This window comes from Sesamum indicum, linkage group LG3 (assembly GCF_026168435.1).
Source record: "Sesamum indicum cultivar Baizhima isolate 11 linkage group LG3, ASM2616843v1, whole genome shotgun sequence".
Lineage (NCBI taxonomy): Eukaryota > Viridiplantae > Streptophyta > Magnoliopsida > Lamiales > Pedaliaceae > Sesamum > Sesamum indicum.
The window spans coordinates 25,545,158-25,561,844 of NC_142659.1; the positions used below are offsets into that span (position 1 = coordinate 25,545,158).

The 16,687-nt window shown below is 33.4% G+C and overlaps 2 protein-coding genes across 2 annotated transcripts; one reads left to right on the top strand and one right to left on the bottom strand.

Annotated features, from left to right (window-relative positions):
- Positions 1-228: 228 nt before the first annotated feature.
- On the top strand, positions 229-5,248 carry LOC105158765 (calcium-dependent protein kinase 24-like). Its single transcript, XM_011075620.3, has 8 exons — positions 229-819; positions 1,471-1,594; positions 2,354-2,497; positions 3,018-3,170; positions 3,282-3,397; positions 3,960-4,127; positions 4,276-4,509; positions 4,901-5,248. The coding sequence occupies exons 1-8, from the start codon at positions 298-300 to the stop codon at positions 5,042-5,044; spliced, it is 1,605 nt and encodes a 534-aa protein (XP_011073922.1). The 5' UTR covers positions 229-297; the 3' UTR covers positions 5,045-5,248.
- Positions 5,249-8,425: 3,177 nt separating this feature from the next.
- Positions 8,426-9,491, bottom strand: GUN4 (protein GENOMES UNCOUPLED 4). The gene has a single exon (XM_011075622.3). The coding sequence runs from the start codon at positions 9,343-9,345 to the stop codon at positions 8,560-8,562; it is 786 nt and encodes a 261-aa protein (XP_011073924.2). The 5' UTR covers positions 9,346-9,491; the 3' UTR covers positions 8,426-8,559.
- Between the last annotated feature and the right edge of the window lie 7,196 nt (positions 9,492-16,687).

Genomic DNA, 16,687 nt, shown 5'->3' on the forward strand with positions numbered 1-16,687 from the left:
TATATATATGTATACCATTATATATTAAAAAAAAAAGAAGAAGAATATGCAGCATGCGAAAATAACTTATAATTAATAAATAAATTAGAGGTTAACATAGGGGGAATTGTGTTTAAGGGACCTGAGTTAAAGACGGGAAAATGCAACCACAGCAATAACCACCTTATCTCTCTCTCCCCCTCTCTCTCTCACTCTTTCCATCTTATTTCTGTAGTGAGACACAAAAGTTTCTAATCAGAGTTGATGAAATAAAGGGAATTGGAACAAGAAAATTAAAGAGAACTCCCTCCCGTTCTCATGGGGACATGCTTGTCCATTTCAAATTCAACTCTCCTTAAGAAAACCAAATATGATCGCAAATCTGTCGATCATAATCCACACGAAAATGGCAAGCTCAGCGGCCGATTGGCGCCTCTAAAGCTGTCACGCCCGATTCAGGTGTTGAAAGATCCCACGGGCAACGACATTTTCAAGAGGTATAGATTTGGGAAAGAGCTCGGGAGGGGAGAGTTCGGTGTCACGTACCAATGTTTCGACGATGTCAATGGGGAGAGCCTTGCATGCAAGAAGATACCGAAGAGCAAGCTCCGGACGGATATCGACATCGAGGATGTGAGGAGGGAGGTCGAAATCATGAGGCATTTGCCTAAACACCCTAATATTGTTAGCTATAGGGAGGTTTATGAGGACAAAGAGGCTATTTATCTTGTTATGGAGCTTTGTGAAGGTGGCGAGCTCTTCGACAGGATTGTGGCCAGAGGGCATTATACCGAGAGGGCTGCTGCTCAGGTCACCAAGACCATTCTTGAGGTTGTCAAGGTACGTACCTACTTGTTCTAATTTCTCCTCATTTCTTTATGCAGCATGCAATACGAATATGGTAACAAGTTATAATTGTTTCTGCAATGCATTGGCCATGTTTTGATCCACACCCGACACGGGCTGAAAATCGAACCAAACAAAGAACTCAGGTTTTGAGTTTTACGTAATGAATGTTCTTTTAGATATGTATAATGGGACGCAACAAAAATATTTAAATAATTATTCAAAATCTTGAAATTCTTGTCTATGCATTAATGTATATGTTTAAATGAAATTTACATGGATTTGGTAGCTATACATCTTTTCTTGTTCTTTTAGTTTTCATTGAGTGCCTAGGAAGAAAATTTAACAAGAAATCAATTTATGCAAGTATATGCATAATGTATCATTTTATCTTCATTTTTTTTATTCAATTTCTTGGATAAGAAACAAAACAAAATGAACCTTGAATTGTATTTTTTTTTATTTTAAGTTTATTGCATTTTTTATTTCATTTAATACATACACGTCATTTAGATTCATTTAAAGTAAAAGATATGTCATGTGTCTTTTAAGTCCACGAATACGTATAAATAGAATAATTTTGATAGTCACTAATTATATCTATTCATGACCTGTAATCAAATTTAACAATATTATGTAATGCAGGTATGTCATGAGCAGGGCGTAATACATAGAGATCTTAAGCCTGAGAATTTTCTCTATGCCAACGATTCTGAAAATGCTCCTCTAAAGGCAATTGATTTCGGCCTTTCCATATTCTTTGAACCAGGTATGCCTACTTATAATTTACTCACTCACCCCCCGCCCCCCCCCCCCCCCCACTTTTTTTAAAAATTCTAAAGGTAAATGATTTCGACACCCTTGAAGTTAGGTCTAATTACACAAATGCCTCATATTTTTTGAAAATTTATAAAGCCCCCTTGTATTGTAATTTATGTTGACGCATCCTTAGAGGCAAAAGTTTTACACATAAGTACACCTCCTAAGGAACATTACATCGACAACCCCTCATGGGGTGTACTTGATTTTGCAAAGGACATGGGTGTTTGTGTAATTAGACTTAACTTTAAATATGTTGATGTAATTTACCATAATGCAAATGTGCTACAAAGTGAATAGGTATCACATGCATGATTGTGTTATCAGCACTCTGTACATGAAAAATTCATATCTAAATCAGGTCCGATCACATCGAATTAATCACATGCTAAGTATGTCCCTCTCTTTGAAATGAACAATAATGACCATTTGATTTGTTTAAATCTAACTAGATCGGGCCAGGACTAGAATTTTCATTCTGTACAAATACCCAGACTTGCAATTATTTCGTAAATAAATTTGATGACGTCAATTACTCTTAAAATATACACCAATTACCTACGTTGGATATTTTTACAACAAAGGATCGATTGCTTTTTCGGCAGTCGATCCACTCAATTATAAAGTTAGTATTTTTCAGCATGATTAAATGAAAAAAAAAAGGAATTTTTTTCATAATTTAAAGCCATTTTGTTTTGGTTAATACTAGGTCAAAGATTTAATGAAATCGTGGGAAGCCCATATTACATGGCGCCGGAAGTTCTTAGGCGCAATTATGGACCGGAAATTGATGTTTGGAGCACAGGTGTTATTCTTTACATCTTATTGTGTGGAGTTCCTCCATTTTGGGCAGGTAAAACTTCAATTTTCTCATTACTCCAACCCAATGTTTCTCTTTCTCAACAAACTCTTTATTGAAAAACTTATAATTTTAATTCTGTAAGTACGAGAATCGACAATTTCAATTCTGTTCGAATTTATTTTAGTAATTTAGTCTTATAATTTTAAAAAAGATTAAAAACAAAACTGGCCAGTGTTTGCTAAAGTGACCGGAAAAATAACGTGACATGCATGTGACCAGCTTGACTGTGTTCACTTTTCTACCATTTAAGCAAATTCTAGCCATTTTTGTCTTTAATGTGGAAAATTTTTAAAATTACAAGATAAAATTGCCAAAATGAATTCGCACATGCCACTCCATATTTACAAGACTATTTGTGTAATTTTCCCACTCTTCAATTTGATTTATTGGCAAAGTACTTGTTTTGTGTCAACATTAGTAAATATTTAGTTGAGTTATTTAACATATAACTATATATGTTACTAAATTATTATTGTCAAATAATAACAGTATTAATTTGTATCTAATGCAGAAACCGAAGAAGGAATCGCACAAGCAATTGTGTTTGGGGAGATAGATTTTAAGAGGGATCCATGGCCAAGAATTAGTGAAGGTGCTAAAGATCTTGTGAGGGGTATGCTCGAACCAAATCCTTATAGTCGTCTGACAGTCGAAGAAGTCCTAGGTACATATATATATATGAACCATGTCTGATTTCCAACAATATATATATATTTGCATACAACTTATGTATCAAACTGTCTGATCACATGGTTCCTCCATTTGTATTGTAAAGCAAGTGAATGGATGCAAAATGCTGACAAAGTCCCAAACATTCCTTTGGGAGAACGTGTTCGAGCAAGAATTAAACAGTTCTCTTTGATGAATAAGTTCAAAAAGAGGGTTCTTGGAGTAAGTCCACTCTCCAAATTTCACTTCTTTACCCAAATTTTCATCTAATTTTTAGGGTAAATTGCGTTGATTCCTTGAGGTTATTTTTAATTACACAAATACCTTCACTTATTTATAAAATTATAAATGCACTCCGTCCCTATCCAGCGCCGAAATGTTATACAAACACCCTCTCAAGAAGTGGTAATCTTATTAACAACAACGGATGCTTGTGTAATTAGGTCTAACTTTTAGAGGTGTCGATGTAATTTCTCCTTAATTTTATTAAGGATAAATTACAAGGGGCTCTCATGATATTTGTCTGAATTACAAATTCATTCTCGTTGTTTGAAAATTTACAAATACCACTCTGAAATTATAAATATCCCAGCAAATATCCCTCTACAATGAGCTATCACAGAAGATATTTGTTAGGGTATTTGTAATTTTAGAAAAGTATTTATAATTTTTCAAATAATAAAATAGTATTAATTATAACAAATTTCAAAGAAGTCCGTTGTAATTTACCCTTGATGAACTTTATTGTGCATTTAATTTGTTTCAATGTGACTGCTATAAATAGGTGGTTGCGGGTAACTTGCCTGATGAACAAGTACATGGAATCAGACAAATGTTCCATATGATGGACACTGACAAAAATGGAAACCTAAATTTCCAAGAATTGAAGGATGGTTTATATATGATTGGACAACCAATTCCTGATCATGATGTGCAATTACTTCTTGATGCTGTAAGTATATATATATATATATCATAGCTTATAATAGCCAGAACTCATAATCATGACATTGATTTGGTTTAACTGCTTTTGTGAATTTTGAGAAACTAAACACATTATTACATCCAATCCAAGTTGAATTTTGTGTTGATTTTGGTAGGCTGATTGTGATGGAAATGGGATGCTTAACTGTGAAGAGTTTGTGACACTGGCTGTGCACTTGAAAAAGATAAGCAACGATGATCTTCTGCATCAAGCCTTTTTATACTTTGACAAGAATCAAAGTGGTTACATTGAGTTTGAGGATTTGCGAGAATCTTTGTTAGACGAGCAATTTGGTCCTACCAACGACCAAGTTTTACAAGACATTATCTTTGATGCTGACCTTGATAAGGTAATTTTTATCAACTTATCACACTTGCTATATGATTGATTACTTTTTTTGAATTATATACTAATCACACGATAAGTGTATTGCACTTACCATATGATTGGTTCGGGTTCGGGTTAGAATTTTCTATATCTCTTTCTATTTAAGAAGGATATATATATATGTACCTGTTATATGAATTTATTTAAGGGGTAAATTAGGGTATGAACTTTTTTGTTTTGATTTTTCAGGAGGTATTTGTAATTAGGGTAAATTACATCAACATATTCTAACATCAGAAGACTAAAAATGTTGAAACCCTTATTTTATGGGATTAAAAGTATAATTTTAGCATAAAATTTATACCATGATGTGGTGTGACTATTCCATTGAGTAATTACGTATGTATATATAGGATGGACGAATCAGTTTTCCAGAGTTCAAGGCGATGATGACAACAGGGATGGATTGGAAGATGGGTTCTCGACAGTATTCCAGGGCAATGTTGAATGCGCTTAGCACCAGACTATTTAAGGACAAAAGTCAGAAATTTATGTAATACTATTTTTTAGTTCATTTTTATGAATGTTCCACAGTGTTGTTTTAAATTATAACATTGTCCAAATATCGTAGAAAATGGGTGGGTTGTTTTTTGTTTATGTTTTTTCTCATTATTTTGGTGGTTATTGGTAGTGTTGGTTTTATTTTTACAGATAATACAATTTCTCAAAATGTGCTTAGAATGATAGATCAAAGTATATATAGACTTCCAATATTCATTAATGTTCCTAATCCTTTTTATCATATGTATGTGTCCGCCCACGCACACACACCCATATATATTTCTCCCATCTTATTCATATCTGAAATAAACTAATATCAAATATTATAATAGGAAGCTCAATCGGAAAAAAAATGCAATTTTAGTCCTGTATTTTGTAGAGGATGGCATTTTTAGTTTTGTACAAATTAATTTTTGTAATTTAGTTCTGTAATTTTAAAATTTTGACAATTTTTATCTTTTTCGGCCGAAAAATTGCATGTGACTCGCACATGATCCAATTAAATTATAATTTTAGTTCTGTAATTTAGGAAGCGCTGGCATTTTAGTCAGGTAACTTAAAAAAATTGGTATTTTTTATTCTGCACAAATTAATTTATAGGACTAAAATTACAATTAGCAGAAAACACAACAGACATGTTGACAAGCCTGTTTTACAAATCAGCCATGCTCAACATCAGAAAATGTTATTGAAGTATATATGGGTGATTAACTTTAAGGTTAGTGGAGATTGAGAGTATAAATAACCAAAAATCCAATTGGTTGGCTGCGGGTTTTTTGCACATACATATGACAGAGGCAGCTTGCATTTTCCCTTAATGCAAATGTCACTCGGGTAATAATACCCATATGACCAAAACTGGCTAGAAAAATTAAAAACTTTCATATTAAAGGGGTTCGTGTAAACCATGTGTTAATTTTGACGAATTTAGTATTTTTTGACGACAGCTGCCCTAAATGTACAATTTCTTTTTTTTTTTTTTTTGATTTTGGTAATTATAATCTTTAATTACAAATTTGGAAACGAAAAGGACCAAAGGTGTCACCATCTATAATTACGTGACCAAAATTACATTTATTCTAATAAAATAGCTTTAATGTTTTTAAACTTTGGTCTTAAAAAACAACGGTAACTGATACAATGTTCTTAATCATGAGATGTGCCATAAACAGGCCATAATGGCCTGTTTGGTTTTGTCTTTATTTTTGTTTTAGATTTTCAGTACTTTTAATAGGATGAAAATGCTTTATAATTGATTTTTTTTGCAAAAAGTAAGAATATGCTTAGATTGTGTATTTTCAAACCTAGGGTTATAGGTGTGAGAAATGAGAATTTTTTGATTGTTATATTTTTTGGATAAAGACATGCAATGATGAGGTCGAGAAGAGTGGTCTGATTAGTGTATTTTCAATAGACCCATGCTGCAACCTTCTTACACGTGGAGGAATATCATTGCGGTAAGAGAACTCCTGGGGTTGGGATGCAGATGGAGAACTGGGATAGGGCACTCAGTGGATGTTTGGAAGGACTCATGAATCCCTCGTACACTTTCCTTTAGAGTCATTACTCCGAATGTACATAATGTGCAGAATTTGTGTGCATTGATCTTATCTTTGTGAGACAGTTTATTGTGTTATCAAATTTTCTTTGGCACATTTTGAGCGATTCTGTCTCCTCTGTTGAGGAATGGTTTTTTAACATTTCGGATAATTTGTCAATGGGAGACTTCGATTGTGCTCTCATAATCTATTGGATGTTGTGGTGGTTTCAAAATTTAAAAATGCTGAATAAGGGCAACAAATCGTGGATTTTTCTATGAGTTACTTTCATGCCTTTTTGGTGCCGAACTTTGTTCAATTACCTCCTTGCCCAGCTCATCATCATTTTCTGCAGGCTTCACATGAATATTATATCAAAATCAATTTTGATGGTACACTTCTAGAAGGGGGGAATTCTTTGGGACTCAGGGTGGTGGCACAAAACTCGCTCAAAATTTGTTTGGCATGGCGTTTACTCCGTTTTGATCGTAGGGGCCCAACACTCTTGGTAGAGACATTAGGCAATTCTTTTGGCTTGTCGAAGGAGACTCTTGTACTTCTTTCCAAGATCTTCATAGCTTTTAAGGACCGTTCTGTTTTTGGTCATTTGGTTTTTGACATTGTTTCGTTTGCGGCTAATCTGAAATTTGTTTCTTTCTCTTTCGTCTTTCGGTCGGGTAATTCAGTTGCACATCAATTATCCCGAATTGCTCTTAACCTTGAAGGGGACTCTTCTAAAGTACCCATGAGGTGAATTCTTTGTCGACTGACGATTTAGCCAATTAATATATACCCGATTTAACTCTAAAAAACACATGGACCCATGCTGCAAATTTCCATTATAAATTGATCTTTTCAGTAGAATTGAACTGAAAAAATAAGCTTCTACAATACTAAAATAATGTAAAATTAAAAATTAAACCAAATACACCATTAATCTTGTGCAAAAACTTCGTTAAGCATCTGTACGAAATTGGACTATGAAAATGGAAATTTGTCCATTGGAGTAATCGAGACATATAGAGACGCTACGACGGAGTCTTATGAAAAGACCAACAAACAAAACAAGTTGCCACGATAAAATAAGCAAAAGTAAGCACTTTTTGTTCTCATTAGGCCATGTAAATTCACTGTGGTTACACCAATACGAACCAAACACCACTATGAATTGTATCGGTACTCCAAATTCATATTCGACATATACAATTGTAGGGCCAAAAAGAACACATAATTATCAATGTGAAAACTATATTTTAAAAAATTTATACACGCTTTACAAAATCTTTAAAATAGTAAAAATATGATATATTTAGTTTTTTATTTTATGAAATTTTCAGTACGTCTCAAAATTAAAAAGATTCGATATATTTAGTCTCTTGTCCAAGTATTCATAAAAAAAAAATTAGATGGTAAGAATGCTTTTCACACAACTATTGGACGTGAACATTGCACTTGTCTTTACTGTTTATTTTTATTTACAAAAATTTGGACATGGATTAAATATGTCGGGCTTTATTAATTTTGACATAATTTTTTAAAAGTTTCATAAAGTAGAGCGCTAAAAATTAAGTAAAAAATAAGACTAAAAATGCTTAACCGCTACTAAAAGTGTAATTTCGCCCATTACACCAAAAAATTCTTAACTTTAGAACTATTTTAAAAATTAGGTAAAAAATCAGACTAAAAATATTTAATCGCTACTAAAAGTGAAATTTCGCCTATTATACAAGAAAATTCTTAAAATAAATTTAATCAAACCTAGAAACTACATACAATCTAGAACTAGAATTTAATCACCATATCATGTAAAGCATAATTAGATCAAATATGAAACAAAAATAATCAACCCAAACTGATAATATATAACAAAAATTTATACTTTATCAAAACCATATATATATATATATATTAATGTTCAAAAAACAAACAAAAGATTACATTTTTCGATGCCCATCACTTGTGACAGAGCTTCTTCAGAATGTGTAGGTGGTTTTAAAGATTCTCTTGGTCAATGGCTTAATCCCACTATCTCTCTCTTCTGCTCCAGTCACCCCATCTTTACCTTTGTCTTCATCCTCATCATCTCCTTCAAAAGCTGGGTGGCTGAGGATACTGTTGAGAAGCTGAGTTCCTCTCAGTGCATTCGTCAATGGCAGGTGACCCTCCGGCGTGCCCTCTTCCATTTCCCACGTGAACTCTGTGGGAAAAGACCTGTAATTGTACTGCTCAACTTCGGAGCTCTCCAGCTTCTTCATCCACCCGACTTTGATGAAGAACTTTGTGAAATCTTTGTTCACTTTGTTCCAAATCCTTTTCTGTACGCTGTACCCGAATTTGTTATCGCTGTGCTCTCTCCACAGCCCATCTATGGTTTTCAGGTCATCTTCCGAGATGAACTTCACCTCCGAGAAGAAGACGTAGCCCCGCTTCTGCGCCGCTTCCCCTGCCAGGACTATCAGAAGGCGGCGGGTCTCCTCGTCGGCCTCCCGGAAGTTCTTGGAGGACAAATGCTGGCGGAGGAGCTCGACGGAAACGTTTTGGGAGGTGGAGGGGTTGGTGGTAGTGGAAGTGGAGAAGGTGGTGGAGGAGACGGCGAAAGCAGCGGAGTGGGACAGAAAAGGAGAGGCGGCGGTAGAGGTGGTTGGTTTGAGGAAGAAGGGGTAGTTTGTGGTGGTGGAGGTGGGAGTGCAGTCTATGGAGTGGCGACGCCGGAGAGAATGGTGGTTGTGGTATACAGAGTTAAAAGTATTGGTGGCCATTAAAGGAAATCAGTGGGATTTTCAAGAATTTGGTAGCTGTGAAATTTTCAGACAGAGATGTTCAAAGTTTTGGGAGGAGAAAGAGAAGTAGTAGTAGAGAGGTTTGTGGGACGATAAGAGAAATTTGCATGTGGGGTTGAGAGATAAGAAATGTGTGAAGAGGGAAGTGAAGAGGTCATCACCAAAAATAAGAAGCTGGAATGTGATTGGGTGTATATGGGTGAGGCTGGATCCTGTGGATGGACCATCTTCTCCTTCCCCCAAACTCCATTAATCCACTATTTTTGGTTTTTACCAAAAAATTAATTGATTACAATATTAAATAAGATATGTTACAATGATTTTTTTTTTTAAAAAATTTGATAGGTTATCAATACCTTTTGATTTTAACGGTCGTCTAACAATTAGTTTAACCCATTAATTTTCGTTGGGTTTCCATCCGTTTTTTTGTAGTGCCATTGTTGATTAGAAACTATAATTTTATTATTTTTTAAAATATTTTAATTTTTTATGGATTAAGTGGATAATTTTTTTTATAATTTTTCATCCACCTTGTCCGATTTTTTAAATTGTTTTTTAATCTTTTTTCTAAAAAAAAATATAGTAGATGATAATTTTTCATAAATTCATTTAAGGATTGCATAATTTCATTAAATATCAAGGGGTATCTATAATTTTTCAAATAATAAGGGGCTATTCGTGATTGAACTAAACCTCAAAAGAAGTTGTTGTAATTAAATACAATTTTCGTCCATTAACTATAGCCAAATCCCATTTTAGTCCTTTAATTTTGTAGGGTTCCAGAAAAGATCCTCTTACTTTTGAAATTGCTCAATTTTGGATACTAGTGATCGAATTTTGTCCAAAGTCGCCGAAAAATAACACCTAAATCTGATGTGGCGTTTCAAAATCCGACTACTTTAGACAAATTCGATGACTAGTATTTTAAAATTGGGCAATTTTAAAATTAAAAAATCTTTTTAAAATCTTCCAAAATTAAAGGATTAAAATGAAATTTGATAGGATGGGTGGACAAAAATTGCATTTAATCCTAAAATATAATATGGGAAAATATTTTGTAAAAAATGATTCAAACAAAAATGACATTTAATTTTTGGTATGAGAGAATGACTCCAAGAAAGATTTTGCCCACTTCTATTTTGTGGACTAAAGAAAGTGGAATTTGAAAATCCAAGGATAGTTTAATCCCACTCACTCACTCCTTCAATCATAAGGCATAAGTGGGATTATTTAAGAATTTCAACTTTCATAATTTACCCACCAAAGTCTTTCTAATATCATTCATTATGATTTGGCAAATTGTACTTTTGATCCCAGTAAATTGGGTTGTTCTCATTTTTTAATCTTAAATTTTGTAAGTTGATATTTTTAATTCCGTAACTTTTAAATTTCATATTTTTAATCCTTTGTTGTTAAGTGTTAACGGCAAAAACATGTGGTCACAGTTATTAGCCAATAGCTATTCACTTTGACCAATAAATGGTCAAATTCTTGATCTTATAAAATCACCCTTCTTTCTTTTCCCCCCAATTTTTCAAACCCCATATTTTCAGTTTTCATTTTTTTGTTGTATGAATTGAAATGTAGCGATATTATTATTTCTATGGTATCAACAATATGAGAAGAATACATTGACTGTCATACGAGCAAAAGATGAATATTTTCAATAACATTGTTTAAAATAGTGGATTTAATGTAATTTATCGTGTCGTGATATTGCAAACGAGCAAATTATTCTCCTATAAAAAAATAATAGCAATTTATCCCCTGTATTTTTAAGATGAAGCAATATACCACTCTATCTAAGGAGGCAAATTGCTTCATTTTGAAAAATATAGGGGAGTAAGTATTGTGCTCTTTTTAAACACAGAAAAATAAATTGCTATTTTTTTCATAGAAAGTAATTTGCTTATTTATAATATTACAAAAAGCTTGCTTGTATTTTGTCCTTAAAATATTAATTCTATGCATCAACCGACAAGGAATAAAATGGATTATACAAATGATCTATAAAATTTAGGGTAAATTACATCATCTATTGAGATAGGCCAAATTGTACAAATACCTCCTATGTTTTATAAAATTACAGTTACACCCACTGAGGGGTGTTAGTATAACATTTTTCAGGAAGTATAGTTGTAAGTACAACTATAACCTCCGACTATAATTTTAGAAGGTGTAGTTGTAATTTTATCAAAAGTAAGGAATATTTATGTATTTTAATTTAATTCTAAAAGACGTCAATGTAATTTATGCTTTAAGTTCGGAGCAGAATGTATCAAGTGTCAATCAACAAAAAATCAATAAAGCAAATTTTCTAAATAAGAGCATTTGTATAATTTATACAAGAATTACGTAAAACTACTGTGGATGAACCATACAACTGAAGAACAAAGCAAATCCAATAAAATATAGTAATAATCAAATTAATTTGCTTTTTCATATATGCAATATTAGGGGTGGCAATGGGGTGGGTCCAAGTGGACTCAAGACCCGCTTCATCAACTTCGAGATGGGCTTGGGATCGGCCTTGAACCAGGTGTCTTTACATCCCGCCCCGGTACAAAACCCGCCTCGACGGGTCTAACTCGGTGGACCTGGAACCCACCCAGCCAACTTTGGGATGGACCCGGGACCTGCCCCAGACCCGGTGTCTTTACACCCTGCCTCGCCCTGGTACAAAATTTATCTGGACGGGTCTAATTCGTTGGACACGGTTATATTTTTACTTTTTATTTGTTGTACAAATATAAAAAAAAATTCAACATATTAGTTACAAATGAGTTTGTTCCTCAAATATTCAAATTCAAAAATAAATTTTTAAATCAAAATAAATACAACATCTTCATTCATGTTCTTCCTCGTTAAGAATTATGAGATAATTAATTTTTCAACTCTTGAACAAATACCTAACAATAAATAAAGAAAAAATAATAATATTTTATAAATATTTGTTGTTAAATAAATTTATTAATAAAAAAATATATTATATACATAAATAGTAAACTATATATTATATATTTGGGTTGGGTCCGGGTCAGGTCTCTATGGACATAAGACGGGTCCTAATTTTTAGGGCCCATGACCCGCCCCGATTAATAATTTTTTTGGATTAGGGGCGGCTCCGATCGGGTAAGAATCTAATTGTCACCCCTATGCAATATCGTATATATATGTAGTTTCACTTTATGGCCTATGCTCCCTTCTCTATACTCTGTTGGAGACCTTAAAATAATGGATAAATTACAAGGGGTTTCTTGATATTTATCTTAAGTATAAATATTTTTTTATTATTTGAAAAATTATAAATATCTTTTTGAAATTATAAATACTCCAATCAATAGGGGGCTATTTGTTAGGATATTTATAATTTCAGGAATATTTATAATTTTTTCTTCTAAACGAATATAAAAAGTAGGCCAACTTGTTCACCTTCATATGCAAAGATTTCCTATAAAATTGCATGCTCAGTTAAAACTTGAAGCATGACTTTCCAACTAATTAAGACCAGTAAAATGCACAGATGTTGCACGTTTTAAATACTTTCCTTAAAAAATATATTAAATTGATGTAAATTAATAATATTACATATATAAAATCAAAACAGATTTAGGAATATAAATTTTACTTTTTATTACAAAAAGTCATGAATACAGAACTACAAAATTACTGTATGCAAACATTTTTAATTTTAATTATATTCTTGGAAAATTTCTTAGAAAAGTTTTAGAGCTATTGAACACAACCCTGTGTTCGAGTGTGAGGAGTTTTTTTTATGTATATGTTATATATAACATCCGCGTAGTTAGGAATTTCTTTATCTTAATATTTTTGTATCTATTCATAATTTTCTGGCATAAATAGAGAAATTTTCTAATTAATTTGTTGATTATGCTTACATACATATATATATATATATATATATATATAAATTTAGTATGAGCTTATACTACACGGAACATTAATTGTTTAGACACGGCATGTGAGCACTTTATTAGTGCAAGAAGATTTACAACAATATATGCATTAAAAGGCAAATAAACTAATAACAAAAAGACGGTATCAATTTAAACAAGAAAATATACAACAATTCAACATGTTATTATACGATCGTTATGATTAATAATCATTAATTACTGAAGATAGCGATTGCCCTTGTTTTCCTATATAAATTCTTGATGGCCTTCCTTTTGCTTTCATAACATTAACTTTGAATTATCAGCAAGAGATTTATCCTTCTTACAATTTCCAAATCTTGGACGTGAAAATGTTTTTGGTAGATATATTTGGACTTCATATAAAGACCAGCAGCATTTGGTTTGTAGTTATTGTTAGTATATGTATAATTATAGGGTTTGGTGTAGGTTATTTTGGTCATGGAATAGTTACAAGTAAGAAGAAAGACAAGGAAGGAGATGAAGAAGCTTGACATTTTCAATATGTATATTTTGGGTTGATAGGTTGAAGCATATGGATAAGAAAAAAAGTAAGAGAATTAGGCAGACAAAAGTATTTAGTTTTATACAGTAAATATATTTTGACAGATTACTGTTATAATGTAAACATTTTATATCATCTTGAAAATTATGATGCTGTGATTTAATTATATTGAGCTCCAGCCACGCATAGAGAATTGAGCAAAGCCACGATCGAAGAAAATGATGTATGTATGTATATAACAACACAAATGAAAGCATAAATTAACTCGTTATTATTATATCACACAAGAAATAACAATATAAACTCCTTGTAAAATAGTAGAATTAGTTGTTAATTTACTTTAGCAACAAACATGGCAAGAAATATATTTATTTGATAATTAGTTCGTTGTTGATTTTAATATCAAATGTTTTTTTGATTTTTGTCGAAAAATATACTAACGAGAATATTTGTTATGAGCTTTTCTAATTTTTTGCCAAGGCCAGTTTTGATTTCCTGGGAAGTTTTTCACCAGTAACCGAAGTTGTAACAGTGAGATCCTTACTTGCTGTTGCAACATCTGCATGATGGTATATTTATTAGTTAGATGCCAATAATGCCTTTCTACATGATTATTTGGATGAAGAAATTTACATATACACTCCGGAAGGTTATCCAGTACCCCAGGACATGTTTGCAAACTCAAGAAGCTCCTTTGAAGCCTCAAACAAGCATCACGACAATGGAACCACAAAAAGTCACTTCCAAGATGGAGTCTTTTGGTTCCAGACAGTCTAAAAATGAATATTGTTTATTTACTAAATCCTCTTCTGCAGGTTTTATTACTGTACTTGTTTACGTGGATGACATCTTAATTACAGGTCCTTCAGAATCTCAAATTGCAGAGGTTAAGTGCTATTTGGATAATCTCTTCATGATAAAGGATTTAGGCACAACCAAATACTTCTTGGGCTTGGAAATAGCTAAGGCACCAAAAGGATTTGCTCTCACGCAGTGCAAATATATCAAAGATATATTAGCAGACATGGGATTACAAGATGCCAAACCAACCACCACACCACTTCTCGCAGGAATCAAATTTACAGCTCAAGCAGGCAATGCACTTGCACATCCAGTAGTGTATAGAAGATTAGTAGGGAGGTTGCTCTATCTTAATTATACTAGACTAGACATTTCCCACGCCACGCAACAGCTCATTCAATTCCTCCAGACGCCCTGTAAACAACATTGCGATGCAGCTGTTCATTTGGCAAGATACTTGAAGGGAACTCCATAGAAAGGTTTTTCTTCCCTGCTAACACGACTCTGCGCCTCCAAGCGTATTGTGATGCTGATTAGGCCTCCTGCGTAGATACCAGACAATCTCTTATGGGATATTGCCTCTTCCCAAGACCAGCACTAATATTTTGGAAAACCAAGAACTAGAACACAATTTCACGGTCTACAGCAAAAGCTGAGTACAGGGCATGCGAACTACAGCCTGTGAGCTCACTTGGATTGATTCTCTTTTACAAGATCTCCAAGTCTCAGTTCCCACGCCAAATCTGTTCCTCTGTGATAACAGAACAACATTGCACATTGTTAGAAATCCCGTCTTCCATGAGAGAACAAAACATTTGGAGATAGATTGCCATTTCGTTAGGGATCAATATAAAGTTGGGTTTCTGGCCCTGTCCCATGTTCCTTCTAAGGACCAGTTGCCTGATGTTTTCACCAAGCCTCTACAGGACCTTTTTTTCATCCACTAGTTCACAAGCTGGGCTTGATTGACTTTGCTCCAAGTAGAGTGGCTACAAAATCGCTTAACATCAGTGGCGTTTTATCCTTCCTCTCAAGCACTAACGTATTTTGTTAATTGCTTTTCTCTTTTACAGTTTTGTTTAGTGAAGTAGCACTTCATCCTGTTAGTTAGTGGGAGCCGTTCCCTCCTTTTTCTTGACAGTTAGTTAGGTAGTAGCAGTTGGCTTTGTGAAGCTTAACAGATTCTTGATTAACTTCTCTTCCAACTCCTCTGTTTAAAGAAGATCTGACTTGTGAACTGATGTTACAATTTTAATTCGAGCTGCAGTATTATACAAATATTTTCAATGGCTTCTTTCTTGTTGTCCCTTTGAATTTTTGATTTCTTTTTATAAAGTTCCATTCCAGAACCATTTTCCCAACGGGTTCTGTGACAGGAAAACGACTGTTGCAATCGAGCAAGTCGGAAAAACTTTGTGACAGTGAACAAACACCGTCAAAAATATTGTGGCAATTCCAAATAGTTTGTCGCAAAGGTTGTCATTACAACATAATGTATTTTTAGTAAATTGTGATGGTATTTCAGAGGAATTCTGGAGGGTAATGGTTTCTATATTGACTTCATTTGGGATGAGTAACGGTGTTAAGACGAAGTCTTCAGAACAGTGAACATGACACGATGCATTAACACACGACCTATCAAGACATTCACCAACCTTATTAGGTTCCTCTCTATTGTTGGACCATGTGAAACAAAAGTCCCGAAAACCAGTATCAGAAACTCCACTTCGATGCAAAGCATTTGCAAATCCGCAATCTGCCATGAAGGACGTCAAAAATTACAATTCTTCTCACATTGCTCCAAAATTTAGTATTTATGAGCTCATTTACGCACGTCATGTGAGCACTTTATTAGTGCAAGAAGATCTTACAACAATATATGCATTAAAAGGCAAATAAACTTATAACAAAAAGACAATGTTGACTTAAACAAGAAAATATCGAACAATTCAACGTGTTATTGTACTATTGCGACTGCCCTTGTTTTCCTATATAAATTCTTGGAGGCCTTCCTTTCGCTTTCACAACATTAATTTTGAATTATCTGCAAGAGATTCATCATTTTTACAATTCCCAAATC